Source organism: Hordeum vulgare, chromosome 7H, assembly GCF_904849725.1.
Source record: "Hordeum vulgare subsp. vulgare chromosome 7H, MorexV3_pseudomolecules_assembly, whole genome shotgun sequence".
Classification (NCBI taxonomy): Eukaryota; Viridiplantae; Streptophyta; class Magnoliopsida; order Poales; family Poaceae; genus Hordeum; species Hordeum vulgare.
Genome location: NC_058524.1, coordinates 9,899,247 through 9,914,341, shown reverse-complemented (window position 1 = coordinate 9,914,341; position 15,095 = coordinate 9,899,247). Strand labels below are relative to the sequence as shown.

Here is a 15,095-nt window from a genome sequence, read left to right as displayed (position 1 = left end):
AACAACGGTGGCTGGTGTTTTATGAGATGGGTCGGTTGAATCAAAACTGGATTAGTGCCTTTCGCAATTCACGTGACCTACTAGTACTACTAGACAAAGCAGTAGCTTTTTTTTCATGAAAACACGTACTATAATGTACTAATAAGCAAGTAGTTAATTGCCCTTTTGGTTCAGCCGTGTAATAGACATGCACAGGTTCAGGGCCCCCCAGCAGGCTGGGCCCTAGGGCGTCGCACTTCTTGCCCCTACCCAGGGCCGGCCCTGCCTGGTGTGCCCGCACCTGCTGTTCTCGACCTCTCCTGGTGTCAGCTCTCTCTCTCTCTCTCAACGATACAGTGGTTCAAACCAACGAAGAAGGAAGGAGGAGGAAGACGATCAGGGTCATGGCGAGGAGTTTTCTTTCCGGCGCTCGAACGCCTGTTTCTTGAGCTCGAACTCAAAACCCACACCGCACTCCGTTACAACGAGCCCACGGTGATCCTTATACCCCGGACAACCCCAGCCCACGACCCGCTCGCAGCTACCCACCACGCCGCCTGGTTCAGCCCGCTCAGCACGCGCGCACGACGCGCTCTGCGCGCTCCCGCCCCGAGCCCTCAACGAACCATTGCGTGGTCGCCGCGTTCCAGCGCTCGCCCCAGCTGGTGTCCCACACAACGCACGCACGCACGCATGCCTACCCCACGGTCCCGACGTGCCATCCATCCCTAGCGCGCGCCCATACACGCACCATGAATGAGCAGCCCGCCGTCGCGGCTTATTTCATCTGACATCTTCCCCCATCACCCAACGGACGACTCCACCCACGCCGAACACGACTCGACCACCGCCGGGAAGCAGCAGCGCTAATACACAACCATGCCAGCCGCCGGCTAGCAGTATCGGAGCATAGACCTACGGCGCACCAACGCAGACGGCCGACCTCACTTCCCCGAGCCCCGCGTTGGAGCCACGTCCCTCGCCCATGGAGTCCCTCTCCTTGCGTTACCGCCCCGCAATGGCGTCGTTCATGGGCTCGCCGGAGCCCGGATGGAGCGCAACCAAGATGTGTTGGAGCACATGCGGGCTCTACCAGGAGGTGCTTCGGCGTCGCGGGCGTGATCCGGAGCAAGGGCGGGTGCTACCAGAAGATTTTGCGGTTGGAGGGTGCGACCTGGAGCAAGGGCGCGTGCTACGCAGGCGCGATATGAAGCAAGGGCGGGTGCTACCAGAAGATTTTGCGGCTGGCGGGCGCGACCTGGAGCATGGGCGGTTGCTACCAGAAGATTCAACGGGTGGTAGGCGCGATATGAAGCAAGGGCGGGTGCTACCAGAAGATTTTGCGGCTGGCGGGCGTGACCTGGAGCACGGGCGGGAGCTACCAGAAGATTATGCGGCTGGCGGGCGCGACCTTGAGCAAGAGCGGGGGGTGGGGGTGGGGGGGGGGGCGGTGCGAGTTAAATCATGGGCGAGGGTAGTGCAGCCCTCACGTCGGCTCCCCTCGGGCGACGCCAGGGGCCCCGAAACCCTAGCCGCCAGAGAGTTCCTCTCCTTCCCCTGCCACCGCTGTCGCCGGCTAGGGCCGCGATGGCGGCGGGCCCTACGCCTTAGTACCAGGGCGGGTGGTAGCCGTGGAGTCCTAGCGAGGCAGAGGGGTCGTCGCGCGCGTGGATGACGGGGGCGGCAGTCAGGGCGGCGTCCCTGCTGCGCGGCGGCGTTCGTGGCCCTCATGGCGGTCGTGGTCGGAGGTTGGATGGTGGTGGTGCAGCACTCCATCCAGCAAGGGCGGCGGCTGCATGCAAGGGCTACATCGAAGGCTGCGGATCTGGCGTGTCCTGTCCAGATCCGTCACGGCTTGAACTTGATCGATCGGTGGCGCGAGGAGGATCGGTGAGGGACGGCTGGAGGCCCCTGCCGGCATGCCGACGGCGGCCTCGTCTACACGACGAGCCTTCCTCGGTTCCATCCAGCCACGAGATCGGGGGGACGCGACTTTCGGTGAAAACCGCGCCGACCTCGATCATGACGGACGATGGCGGCGTCTAGGACGTCGTTACCATCTTGAGGCATCGTTGTTGCAGGTCGTGGAACCACACTCGTGATGCTCCGGAGGAAACTTTAGTTCTGGATCTACCAGTCGGACGATGATGGCATTTACGATGTCATTTCCCTCCCGAGGGCATCGTTTTGGTGTACGTGCTGGGTGGATGGGACAAGAGGAGGAGCGTTGTTTGTTCTACCGCGAGCCTTGCGGTGGATCCCGGCGGCATGGCGCTGTGGTGGTTCGGCGACAGGCACGTGCAGGATGGTGGAGCTGTCTGGCGCCGTGGTGGCGTCGACGGTAGACCTAGCAAGGAAGATGCATCTGTTCTAGCTCTGCAGATGGAATGATGGAAGATGGTGGAGGCAGCCTCTGAGAGTGCGTCGGACCAGTATGGGATTCATTCCCAGTGGTGGCTGGGCTGGGGCATCCGACTATAGATGTTAGGATTTGGTGCGATATTTGTTTGGTATTTGGCCCGGATATCCAGCACACCTTCATCAAGGGATAGGAGTAGCAACAGGTGTTGCCTAGACGGTGGCTTCAGGCTGACTGATGTATTACTTTGTATGGTCTGTATGAATAATTAATAAAATGGTTGTATGCATCATCCAGATGCAGAGGCCGGGGGTATATGCTCCTTTTCTAAAAAAAAAAGATCATGGGCGAGCTTGACCAGGAACATGGTCGGTCGCAATGCACCTCTGCCTCATCCTCAAGCAGGGCAGGGCGCATAAGCTCAGGGCTGGTGTCGTGCTGCACCTCCGCCTTGTCCGTGAGTAGGGTAGAGCGCAGGGTGCGGGGAGCTGAGGCTAGTGTCGCACCTCGGCCTCGGCGAGCATTCCACACACGGGGCTTCCGTGCGCTGTCCTCGTCTGTGGGCACGGCTGTTGCATGGGTGCTTGAAAAAGTTCAAGCAAGGACTCATCCATCAGGTGTTGGACAAAATGTCGGGACGGACAAACGAAACAACGGATATCTGCTTAGCAGACATAAACAGACAAAAAGCAAACAAAATTCGTGTCCATTTGTGCCGGTCCGTTGGAGTTGCCTTAAGATCCTGCTGTGAAAAAAAGGCATATTATTCAGTTTTGGATCTGCACAAATTTATTAAAGTTGATACGAACTAAAGGTTCTCCTCTGCGATACTTTTAGCTTTGGAGACGGTTGTTGGTTGATGCTTTCGTTGGCGATACCCAAAACAGATGCCATTGCCATGTGTGACACTGACGTGCGTGTGTCTTTGTTCTCTCCGAAATGCAAATTGCCCTGATGAGGACTACTTTCCTTCTTTGCATCTTTATGATTGTGTGTAGGTAGAGCAAGCTGTGTCTCCTTTTGCTTTGCATCTTTATAATTGTGTGTAGGTAGAGCAAGCTGTGTCTCCTTTTGCTTTGCATCTTTATAATTGTGTGTAGGTAGAGCAAGCTGTGTCTCCTTTTGCTTTGCATCTTTATAATTGTGTGTAGGTAGAGCAAGCTGTGTCTCCTTTTGCTTTGCATCTTTATAATTGTGTGTAGGTAGAGCAAGCTGTGTCTCCTTTTGCTTTGCATCTTTATAATTGTGTGTAGGTAGAGCAAGCTGTGTCTCCTTTTGCTTTGCATCTTTATTTTATCGTGTCATGTCGGCCACCAACCTAGCAAAGCTATTCTCCAATCTCCAAAGTAAGCAGCCTGAGCGCGCACAGCATCCTACCAAAGCTACGAACACCCACTCAGGCCGGCTTGCAGAACTTGAGAGTCGTGAAAGGAAGGAAGAGACGAACTGAAAGAGGTAGAGATGGCGGAGACGGTGGTGAGCATGGCCAGGTCCATGCTGGGGGGCGCCATCAGTATGGCCGCCTCAGCCGCCGCCACCGAGATGAGCCTCCTCATCGGCGTCCGCAAGGACATCTGGTATGTACTGTAAGAATTAATCTAGTTGTAGTATTAGGTATAGTCACGTATTAGTCTAGTTCTAATAAAAGTATTTTTGTTTTCACGTAAGGTAAACCGAGTTGTAATAGATTCGGGTCACGTCGGGTTGGTTGCCGAATAGGTAACGCGTTGGGCGTGGCAAGTCGGTCATGTATCCTTTATATACCAGAGAAAATCAAGGAAACGTAGCAAGTTAAGCACAGTAGAAAATCAGTTTCTTTGGAGACATACCGAGTCGTTCCGATCTGCCGCAATATTAATCTATAGCTAGCCAACGCACTATACGGCGACGTGCACAAGCTATGAATCCATCGAGCTGCTTCTTAGCTTTGCACGTACGTTGTGTTGTGTAGCTGCTGGGTAGTTTTGATCTACAGTTCAAAAGTCAACAATTGGTATCTAGAGCATCGACGATCTATGATGACGGACATCAACGCTGAATCAGTTAAGTCCGGCAGCGGCGGTGTCAAAGCGAACAAGAACGGCGACAAGGTGAAGAAGGACGGTAAGTCAGCAACCAGTGGTGGAGGGATGGGCGTTGCTAACGTCCAGGCACATCGCAACATCCCCATCCATTACCGGTGCTCACGGACGCCAACTACGGTGTGTGGGCGGTGAGGATGAAGATTATTCTCCGGTCCATTCGAGCGTGGGAGGCCATCACGGAGCGCGGCGAAGGTGTCATGACCGCCATAGCCCAGTTCGTGTCGGATTCTGTGCTAATGACATTGGCGGAGTTCGAGACGGCAAGAGAGGCGTGGAACGCACTCAAGGAGATGAGGATCGGAGAAGATCGCGTCACGAAGGCTTGGGCACAAGTGTTGAAGTGCAAATTTCACAAGTTGCAGATGGAGAAAACTGAATCGGTGAACGACTATGCCATGGTTCTTAGTACTTTGGTGGGAGAGATTCGCGCGCTTGGTGCAAAGCTCGATGAGACCAAGATTGTGGAGATTTTTTTTAGTTCGGTGACTGATAAATTTACGTACATCATCGACACGCACGAGCAGCTTTACGACATCGACGACATGACCATAACGGAGGTGATCAGACGCTTGCGGACATGGGAAGAGAATGCTCGTGGCTGTCGGAAAGGCAAAGGAGGAGGTAGTGACCAACTCATGTACTCGCGCGCAGATTGGGAGGCCCCAAGTAGCAATGGAAGGTGTGATGGTGGCGAAGGCTCAAGCAACATTAAGGCCGACGGACAAACCACAAAGTCGTTGTAAGGCTGACCAATCTAAAGAGCAGAAGTCACGGAACTTGGACTTGTCCGAGGTCAAGTGCTATAACTGCAATAAGATGGGTCACTTTGCGAAGAATTGTCCGAAGCCTAACAAGCGGGAGATCAATGCAAATTTGGCAAAGCAGGAAGGCGAAGGTCCAGGTCTTCTGATGGCCCAAGTTTGTGAGCTCGCTGAAACGGTGGTTGTGAAACCAAGCCGGAAGGTGCTACTTCACGAGAAGAAAGTGACACCGAAGTTATCCGGTGATCAGAACGTGTCGTGGTATCTCGACACGGATGCCAGTAACCACATGCTGGGGTGCAAGGAGAAATTCCTTGAGCTGGAATACGATGTTGAAGGCTCGGTCAAGTTCGGTGATGGTTCAGCTGTGGAGATTTGCGAGCAAGGATCTGTCCTCTTCGAGGGTCTCACAGGCGAACATCGCATACTCACCGGAGTGTACTACATTCCATGGCTTTGCAACAACATCATCTCTATTGGAAACTTGACGAGAATGGATGCAAGGTGGATATTGAGAACGGAGTGATGACGATCTTCGACAACCTCCGAAACGTGCTAGCTCGTGTTAATCACACACGGAACAGGCTCTATATCCTCAACCTCGATCAATCTCAACCGGAGTGTTGGCTCGCCAAGAGTGATGATGATTCGTGGTTATGGCATGCTATATTTGGACACGTTAACTTCTACGCCTTGAAGAAGATGTCAAAGATGGAGATGGTATCCGGGATGTCATTTATCGACCATGTTGATCGAGTTGTGATGGGTGCTTGGATGGAAAACATCACCGCAGGTCGTTCCCTGCTCAGTCTACCTATCGTGCAAGTGATGCACTCGAGCTGCTCCATGGTCATCTATGTGGCCCTATCACCCCGGCAACTCACGCAGGAAAGAAGTACTTCTTCTTTGTGGTAGATGATTACTCGAGATATATGTGGGTCGATCTCCTACGATCTAAAGATGTGGCGATTGAAGCTTTCAAGAAGCTGAAGGCTGCAACGGAGATGGAATACAAGTTGAAGGTTCGCGCTCTACGGACAGATTGCGGCGGAGAGTTTACGTCAAACGAATTCAACGATTACTGCCAGAAGATTGGCATAAAAAGGTTCCTCATGGCACCTTACAGGCCGCAGCAGAACGGGGTCGTTGAAAGGCACAATCGAACCGTCGTTGACATGGCAAGGAGTTTACTCAAGAGCAAGAACCTGCCGGGGACTTTTTGGGGAGAAGCTGTCTCGACCGCGGTCTATCTTCTCAACCAAGCTCCAGCGAAGGCGGTGATCGACAAGACTCCATATGAAGCAATTTACGATGTAAGCCAAATGTGTCTCATCTACGGACGTTCGGGTGCGTGGCACATGTGAAGACGGCGGAGCCGCACCTCTCAAAGCTAGCCGACCGTAGCACCAAGATGGTGTTCGTCGGATACGAGAGGAGTTCCGGCACCAAGGCATGTCGCTTCTACGATCCACAAACCAAGCGTCTACGGATTCCACGCGACCTCGTGTTTGAAGAAAACAAAGCGTGGAATTGGAGCGCAACAGCCAACGATGCTCCAAACGGTAATATATTTATAGTTGAATTTTCAACTCACGATGATGCAGGAGAGGACGTCCGGGTGGTTGGCAAGACGCCCAACCAAGGTGACCACAATGGTAGTGATCATCATGGTGCCCACACGGACGACGAGACACATAGGTCGCAAGGAGATAGCGAGAATGACACACATGGCACGGACGGAGATCTCGATGACAACATCGACAACAACGCGCATAGTGACGACGACAATCAAGATGATGGTCACGGTCATGACGACTATGCCGATGACACGGATGTCGATGAGACGCCCGGGAGTCAGCCGTCTTCCTCAAGTGCATCAACACCGACACAATTTGTGTCGCCTCCTTCGCAAGCCACAACGGACTCCTCAGGGCCTCGTCGCCACAAGACCCTCAAGAAAGTCTACAAGTACACAAAGCCAGTTACGTTTGAGTACTCCGGACTATGTCTGATCGGAGTTGAGGAGCCGGCGAACTTCGTAGAGGCGAGCAAAAGTCCTAGCTGGATGCACGCCATGGATGAGGAGATGAAGGCGATAGAGAGCAATGGCACGTGGACTTTGGTAACCAAACCTCCGAACCAAAAGGCGATTGGTTTGAAGTGGGTTTACAAGTTAAAGAAGGACACGGAGGGTGCCATTGTGAAGTACAAGGCAAGACTCGTTGCAAAGGGCTACGTACAACGTCAAGGAGTTGACTATGATGAGGTGTTTGCACCGGTTGCTCGACTCAAGACGGTGAGAGTGCTCCTAGCTTTGGCAGCACAAGAGGATTGGAAGGTTCATCATATGGATGTTAAATCCGCTTTCCTCAACGGCGATCTCACTGAAGAAGTGTACGTAGAAGAACCCCTCGGCTACGAGAAGAAATGCGAAGAAGGGAAAGTTTACAAGCTCAAGAAGGCACTTTACGGGTTGAAGCAAGCGCTAAGAGCTTGGAACTCAAAGTTAGACCGAAGTTTGGTCTCGCTCGGGTTCAAAAGATGTCCCCTCGAGCACGCAGTCTATACAAAGAACTCCAAAGGCTCAAACCTGCTAGTTGGAGTTTATGTCGACGATCTGATTATCACTGGAGATAGCGTACAAGAAATTGAACGTTTCAAGGCGCAAATGAAGAACAAGTTTAGCATGAGTGATCTGGGATTACTCAACTATTACTTGGCATTGAAGTGAAGCAAAGCTTCGGAGAGATTTCCCTATGTCAATCGGCTTATGCGGTCAAGTTATTGAAAAAGTGTGGCATGTCTGATTGCTACGAGACACAAGTTCCAATGGACCAACGCCACAAGTTGAGCAAGCGTAGCTCAAATCCGTCGGTGGACACCACAATGTATCGAAGCGTTGTGGGCAGCCTAAGATACCTGGTGCATACCCGACCCGACTTGGCTTATTCAGTTGGGATCGTGAGTCGTTTCATGGAGAATCGGACAACCGAGCACATGAGCGCGGTCAATCAAATCCTACGCTATGTGAAAGGCACAATTAATCTTGGTTGCACGTACAAAAAGGAAAAGGAAGGATTGATCCTTCGTGGATATTTAGATAGCGACATGGCAGGTGATGTTGATGACCGGAAGAGCACAACCGGTATGGTTTTCTACCTTGGTCCGAATCCTATTAGCTGGAATTCTCAGAAACAAAAGGTGGTGACACTGTCTTCATGCAAGGCAAAATACATAGCGGCAAGCATGACAGCTTGTCAAGCAGTGTGGCTGAGAAGACTCCTAGCTATTCTTGCAAAGCGGGAGGTGCAGAAGGTGTCATTGAAGATCGACAACCAAGCTGCAATCTCATTGTGCGAAAATTCGGTTCATCACGAAAGGAGCAAGCACATAGATACCCGAATCCACCACATCTGGGAGTGCATTGAAGAAGGGATGATCGAGGTTCAGCACGTGAATATGAAGGACTAGCTTGCCGATATTTTGACCAAGTCCCTCGGTCGACAGAAGTTCATCGAGATGAGGAAGAAAGTCGGCGTGAAGGCAATGGAGACAAAGCAACCAGATTAAGGCGGTGAATATAAGAATTAATCTAGTTGTAGTATTAGGTATAGTCACGTATTAGTCTGGTCCTAGTACAAGTACTTTTGTTTTCATCGTAAGGTAAACCGAGTTGTAATAGGTTTGGGTCACGTCGTGTTGGTTGCCGAGTAGGTAACGCATTAGGCGTGGCAAGTCGGTCATGTATCCTTTATATACTAGAGAAAATCAAGGAAACGTAGCAAGTTAAGCACCGCAGAATATCAGTTTCCTTCGAGACGTACTGAGTCGTTCCTTCCGATCCACCGCAATATTAATCTAGCTAGCCAACGCACTATACGGGGACGTGCACAAGCTAGGAATCCATCCAACTGCTTCTTAGCTTTGCACGTACGTTGTGTTGTTTAGCTGCTGGGTAGTTTTGATCTACGGTTCAAAATCCAACATGTACCTCTCAGTTCCCTGCCAATGATTCCTTTGTTCAGGTTGATTTAGTTTTTATTAGTCAATGAGAGTGCCATGTTTATGGAATCATCCATGTAAGAGCCCATCTAGTGATCATTTTTTTAACAACAATTTCACTAATGCTTGGAGTATATATACATCTCATCTGTAAAAGATGTTGTAGTTTTCCAATTGGAGTAGGAGTTGTTCCATCCTATTCCTATATTTAAGCTGTAAAACGGAAATAAGCTGAGTTGTTCTAAGAAACCTTGTTGACTAGGTTCATAAAAGACGAGCTCAAGACGATGCAAGCATTCCTCGTGGCTGCCGAGAAAACAAAGAACAAAAACATGCTACTGAAGGTGTGGGCAGAGCAAGTAAGAGATCTAGCATATGGTATTGAGGATTGCCTTGATGAATTTATGGTGCATGTGGGAAGCCAGAGCCGGTCTCGGCGGCTGCTTAAGCTGAAAGACCGCTATCGCATTGCCAGTCAAATCCGTGATCTCAAAGCAAGAGTTGAAGAAGTGAGCAACAGGAACGCACGTTATAACTTGATCAACGCTGATGCCTCCAGCAACATTGATGAGGTGAATTCCAACATGGAAGATATTCGTAGCCACTCAGCTGGTAATATTGATGAGGCAGAGCTTGTGGGTTTTGTTAAGCCAAAAGGGGAGTTGATTAACATGGTGGATGTTAACTCGAGAGATGGTCTTTCCAAGGTGATATGTGTCGTTGGCATGGGTGGTTTAGGCAAGACCACTCTAGCAAGGAAGGTATATGAAAGTAAGGAAGATATTGTGAATAAATTTGCATGTTGTGCTTGGATCACCGTCTCACAGTCATTTTCCAAAATAGAGATGCTCAAGGAGATGATAAGACAACTTTTGGGTACCGAGTTGCTGAGGCAATGCTTGAAAGAACTTGAAGAGAAGGCTGTGCACGTAGAGGATCTTGCCAGCTACCTCAGAGAAAAGCTAGAGGACATGAGATACTTTATTGTTCTTGATGACTTGTGGACCATAGATGCTTGGGATTGGATCAAATCTATTGCTTTTCCTATTAGAAACAATAAAGACAGCCGAATATTAATAACAACACGAGATGTGGGCTTGGCTGCGAAGTGCACTTCAGATTCACTCATCTACCACCTCAAGCACCTGCAAATAGAGGATGCCACAAATTTGCTACTAAGAAAGAGTAGGAAAACATGGGAAGACATGAAAAATGATAAGAAAATGATGGCAGTGGTCAACAAAATGGTAAAGAAGTGTGGTGGTCTACCGCTTGCTGTACTCACTATAGGAGGCATGCTTGCCAACAAAAAGGTAACAGAGTGGGAAAGTATCTATAAACAAATCCCCTCAGAGCTTGAGAGCAACCCTAGCCTAGAAGCCATGAGGAGGATAGTTACTCTAAGCTACAATAACTTGCCGTCACATCTCAAGTCATGCTTTTTGTATCTAAGCATCTTTCCTGAGGATTTTGAAATCAAAAGGAGGCGTTTGGTAGATAGATGGATAGCCGAGGGGTTTGTTAGAGCTAGAAGTGGAGTAAACATCGAAGATGTTGGAATAAGTTATTTCACCGAGCTAATCAACCGAAGCATGATTCAGCCTTCAAAAGTGAGCATAGAAGGACATGTTAAGAGTTGTCGAGTCCATGATATCATGCGTGATGTGATGGTCTCAATATCTAGGGAAGAAAATTTTGTGTACTTGGCAGGAGATAATTCAACTAGGGTAGCAGAGGGGAACTTCCGTCATGTAGCATACCATGGTAGTAAGAGCCAAAAAATAGGCGTGGATTATAGCCATGTTCGGTCATTAACCATGTTTGGTGAGAGATCCATGGAGCTATCAACTTCACTTTTTTCATCTAAGTTGAGAATGCTTAGAGCCCTGGACCTAGCAGATGGACATTTTGCAGTTAGTCAGAAAGACATCAACAACATTGGGTCGCTGCGCCACTTGAAATATTTGACTTTAAGGCCCCGTCATTTATTCTTAAATATGCACAAACTGCCAGCATCTATTGGGAAGTTACAAGGCTTGCTGAGTTTGGACTTGGGATACAGTTGCATTACAACACTACCAACTGAGATTAGTAAACTTGAAGGTCTCCGCACGCTCCGGTGTAGGAACCAGAGGTATTCCAATTATTTTGACAATGAAGACAGTTGCGAACGCTGGTTCAATATTGTGTGTATGCCCCTTGTTTTGGCTTCTGAACCTGACCAGCGTGCTAGTTTTTTTGCCGAGCTACCCATGATGTGCTCTACCGGTTTTGGTTTTCCGAAGAGCTACGGTGTAAAGTTGCCTAAGGGAATCAGCAACTTGAAAGAGCTACAGATACTAGAGTACGTGGATATCAAACGAACAAGTAGCAGAGCAATACAAGAGCTTGGGGAGCTTACACAACTGAAGAAATTAAGAGTGACGATAAAAGGGGCCACTGAGAAAAAATGCGAGTTATTCTGGGAGGCAATCCAGAAGCTCTCTTTACTTTATTCTCTCTATGTGGATGGCGAAAATCTCGAGTGGTTGAGTTCTGTTTCATTTGCTCCTCCCCTCATGAGGAGCCTCAAGATGAATGGATCTCTTTTAGAGATACCCAACTGGATTGGAAGTCTGATGCATTTGGTGAAGCTTATGTTGTATTGTGACGGACTAAAGGAAGGAGAAAGAAGCATGGAGATGCTAGGGGCACTGCCCAACCTCATGCTCCTTCGTCTTGGCTTTGACTCAACTATTGGGGAGAAGCTGGTGTTTGTGGCCGAAACATTCCCAAATCTCAGAAACCTTGGTGTGTATGTTATGCATGGGCTGAGGGAGGTGAGATTCGAGGAGGGCGCTTTGCCCCAAATTGCAGAGATACGAATATCACAGGGCCAGCTATCTGTAGGGATTACTGGTATCAAGCACCTTCCAATGCTCAAGGAGATTTCACTAGTAGGCCAGGGCCAAGTGGCGCATCTTGGTGTGCTCCAAGGGGAAGTGAACTCACACCCAAACCATCCTGTGTTGCGACTGTCTAATAAACTGACACCCCAACAACTGGGTGATGTCGTCGTCCAAGGATCAAATGCTATACAAGTGGAAGAAGCAATGGGGGAATCATCAGCCATTCTTTCGGAGCAGGCAGCAGCCGGAGAGAGCTTCTCGCAGGTGCCCATAGGGAGCGACAGGTCAGACACCTAATTTGATCTTTCGTTCTGTAGCATGCAATAGCTATCAACAGATGATGCTAATATAACACTTACAAGTTACAACCCATGTTTATTATCTTTTGTTTTCTTGCCCGTAACAGCGAAGATGATTTGCGCTGACGACGAGTTTCTGGTTGATGATCTCGTTTCTGTTCTGTTCATTTTGCGCCTCCACCGACATGCACATGCTGGCCTCACTCAGGTTGCTGCCTTCTGACGCTACACAGGTACCACTCAAAATCTTGTTTTCTTTAGGGGTGATAGATGCTGATGAGGTATGAAACAAACCTTAGGTTCCAGTTCAGTGTCGTGTTATTAGGTGTATTACTTAGGAGATATGATTTGGTACTTACGAGATATGAAAAGATATGACGATTTTTTGTAGTAGTTTGAAGTAGTCATACTTACCTGGAAGAAATTAGTGTTCATCGTAATCTTAGCAGAGTTGAAGACATGGAACTAGCTATTCAGTAGGGTGGATACGTACGCTGTGGCTAAGCTGCATATACTGTTATGCTGCAATCGGTCATCACGCTGAACTATCTATGTTTTCTGCTAGTTACCTCCTGACGTTTCTACGCGGTGGACGGCAGAGGAGTGCCACATATCTTGTGGGTATTGGTGGAACCGATGCAATGGAGCAAGATCATTTTTTACAGAGAATTCATAAAATGGATGATCAATATGATGATAAGGCCTGCAATTGTGGATGCAGACTACTTTCTCTATTTAATGTTTTCCCCTTTCCTTAGGTGACATAAATCGGTTTCGAGATTTGGCTGACTTGATTCCATCTCATGCTGTGTGCACACTGAAGAACTCACCCTGCACTCCACTGACTTGCAGGAGGCGGACCGCTCCTAGCACCCGCGACCTAGGGTTTCCGCCCTCCCCTCGTCCGCTGCCGCTGGCCGCCGGTCAGGCCCCCCTCACCCTCCCCCTCCCCCGCCCCCGTCCCTTCCCCCTCCTCATAGATCCGCCCTCGCGCCGCCTCCCGGGGAGGTGGCCGGGGCGGCACGAGAGCTCCTCCACCGCGGGCGTTTTCCTCTATCTCTCCTCTCCCGTCGCCCCTGGTGCTGGCCCGGGTGGTGTCGGCGGAGACGTACCCGGTGATGGTGGCTGGCGACGGGTGAGGTGGCGGCGCTGCTCCTTGGCGGCAGGGCGGCGTGGTGGTGCAGGATGGCCGGCGGCGTGCCCCCGGCCGAGACCTGGGCCCTACGGGCCGGCTTTCGGCGTGGCTGCGGTGTCTTCTGCATGGTGGTGAGGCAGAGCAGTTTGGACGGGGGCGGCGTTGCCGACGACATGCCTGTTGCAGCGTGATGGCGAGAGCTTTACGGGGGATCCCAGCCCGGCCTGTGGGCCCACGGGCCTGGTATGCTCCTGCTATTGCGTCTGGTCGGCAACCGTCATTGCCGGTGGAGGTTGAGCCCTCCCGTGTGCCGACGGTGCTGCTGCTCCTTGTCCCGGCTCCTCTTCATCGTTGTGGAGGCTTCTCATTACAGTGTCGCTGTGAGACGGCACAGGGGCCTCAAGACCGTGTTGGTGCAGGGTGTTGGTTGGTTTGGTGGCAGGCTCCGGAGCGCCCGAGGTGCAGGTTGGGATCGGAGGAAACCCCTGTCGGTCTGGAAGACACTGACGCGGTGACGCCCTTGGGTGTCGCCAAACCTTCCTGGAGGGCGCCGATGCCACCGTTCCTTGCGCCTTGTCGCGTACTGGGGAAACCCTTGACAGCAGCGTCGTCATTGTTGCATTCCTTCTTGGAGGTGTTGATGTGTACCGACATTTCGGAGTCCTGGAGCTTGGTGGAAGACTCTTGGTGGGCGCAGTGGTCGCGAGTCTTTTATGTTTTCTGTCAATCCGCTGGTGTCGGCATTCATTTATTTTAATTTTCTTTTCCATTTCTTTTGGGCGTGACTGTACTGTTTTCGTCGCAGCACCTATCATCGGATGTTCTGATTGGTTGCTTTGTAATACAAAACGGGGAAAAACCCTTTATTTGTCAAGGTCAACGCAGTTAACTCTGTAATCTTCATTTGTTTCTCCTTTTTTTTTGCAGGGTGGGTTTCTCTTTGTGAGAACTGCTTGCTTGTACTGCTCTGACGGCGGTGCAAGAAAACGTACATTCAGTTTTGAATTTTCAAAAAATGCAACCCGCGCTGGTGCTGCCGAGTCAAAACCGAATTTGCAAAAAAAAAAAAAACTCAATCTCAGATGACTAGGACCCTGTTTGGAACCATAATAAATTATGATAATCTGGATTATGAAGATAGATTATATAATCTTATTTATAAAATAATCTACGTGTGCATGTTTGAAGGCCAGATTATATAAACTACAATTCAGGTTTTACATTGTATAATGACATGTTTGTCCTCTGTTTTTTTAAAGAAGAGGGTGACGGTGATAGGAATGTGATTATCTCTAACTTTACAAGGGTAATGGATCATTAGCAATTCATAATCTGATTTTAGCTGGTGTAGAATAGATTATGAGTTTTTAATAATCTGTTCATTTAGTTTTATAATCTATATCATAATTTGTCATGTTTGAAGACAGAATAGATTATAAAAACTAAACCATATAATCTGTGTGGTTCCAAACAAGGCGTAGATCCTCCTTTGGACTGACTTGCCGTCACCCGCTGTGTCGCAACACTAGACTCACACTGCACTCCATTGACTTCACTCTTCGAGCTGCTTCACTCTACAAGAGCAGAA

At 49.8% G+C, this 15,095-nt stretch overlaps 1 protein-coding gene across 2 annotated transcripts; it reads left to right on the top strand.

Moving 5' to 3' along the window:
- Positions 1-3,671: 3,671 nt before the first annotated feature.
- Positions 3,672-13,320, top strand: LOC123412429 (putative disease resistance RPP13-like protein 3). Of its 2 annotated transcripts, XM_045105376.1 has the most exons (5): positions 3,672-3,915; positions 9,448-12,357; positions 12,480-12,605; positions 12,938-13,130; positions 13,225-13,320. In XM_045105376.1, the coding sequence occupies exons 1-3, from the start codon at positions 3,800-3,802 to the stop codon at positions 12,496-12,498; spliced, it is 3,045 nt and encodes a 1,014-aa protein (XP_044961311.1). In that variant the 5' UTR covers positions 3,672-3,799; the 3' UTR covers positions 12,499-12,605; positions 12,938-13,130; positions 13,225-13,320. The 2 variants fall into 2 exon arrangements, with proteins under 2 accessions (XP_044961311.1, XP_044961310.1); XM_045105375.1 differs by having other exon boundaries at positions 12,938-13,320.
- The last annotated feature ends 1,775 nt before the right edge of the window (positions 13,321-15,095 follow it).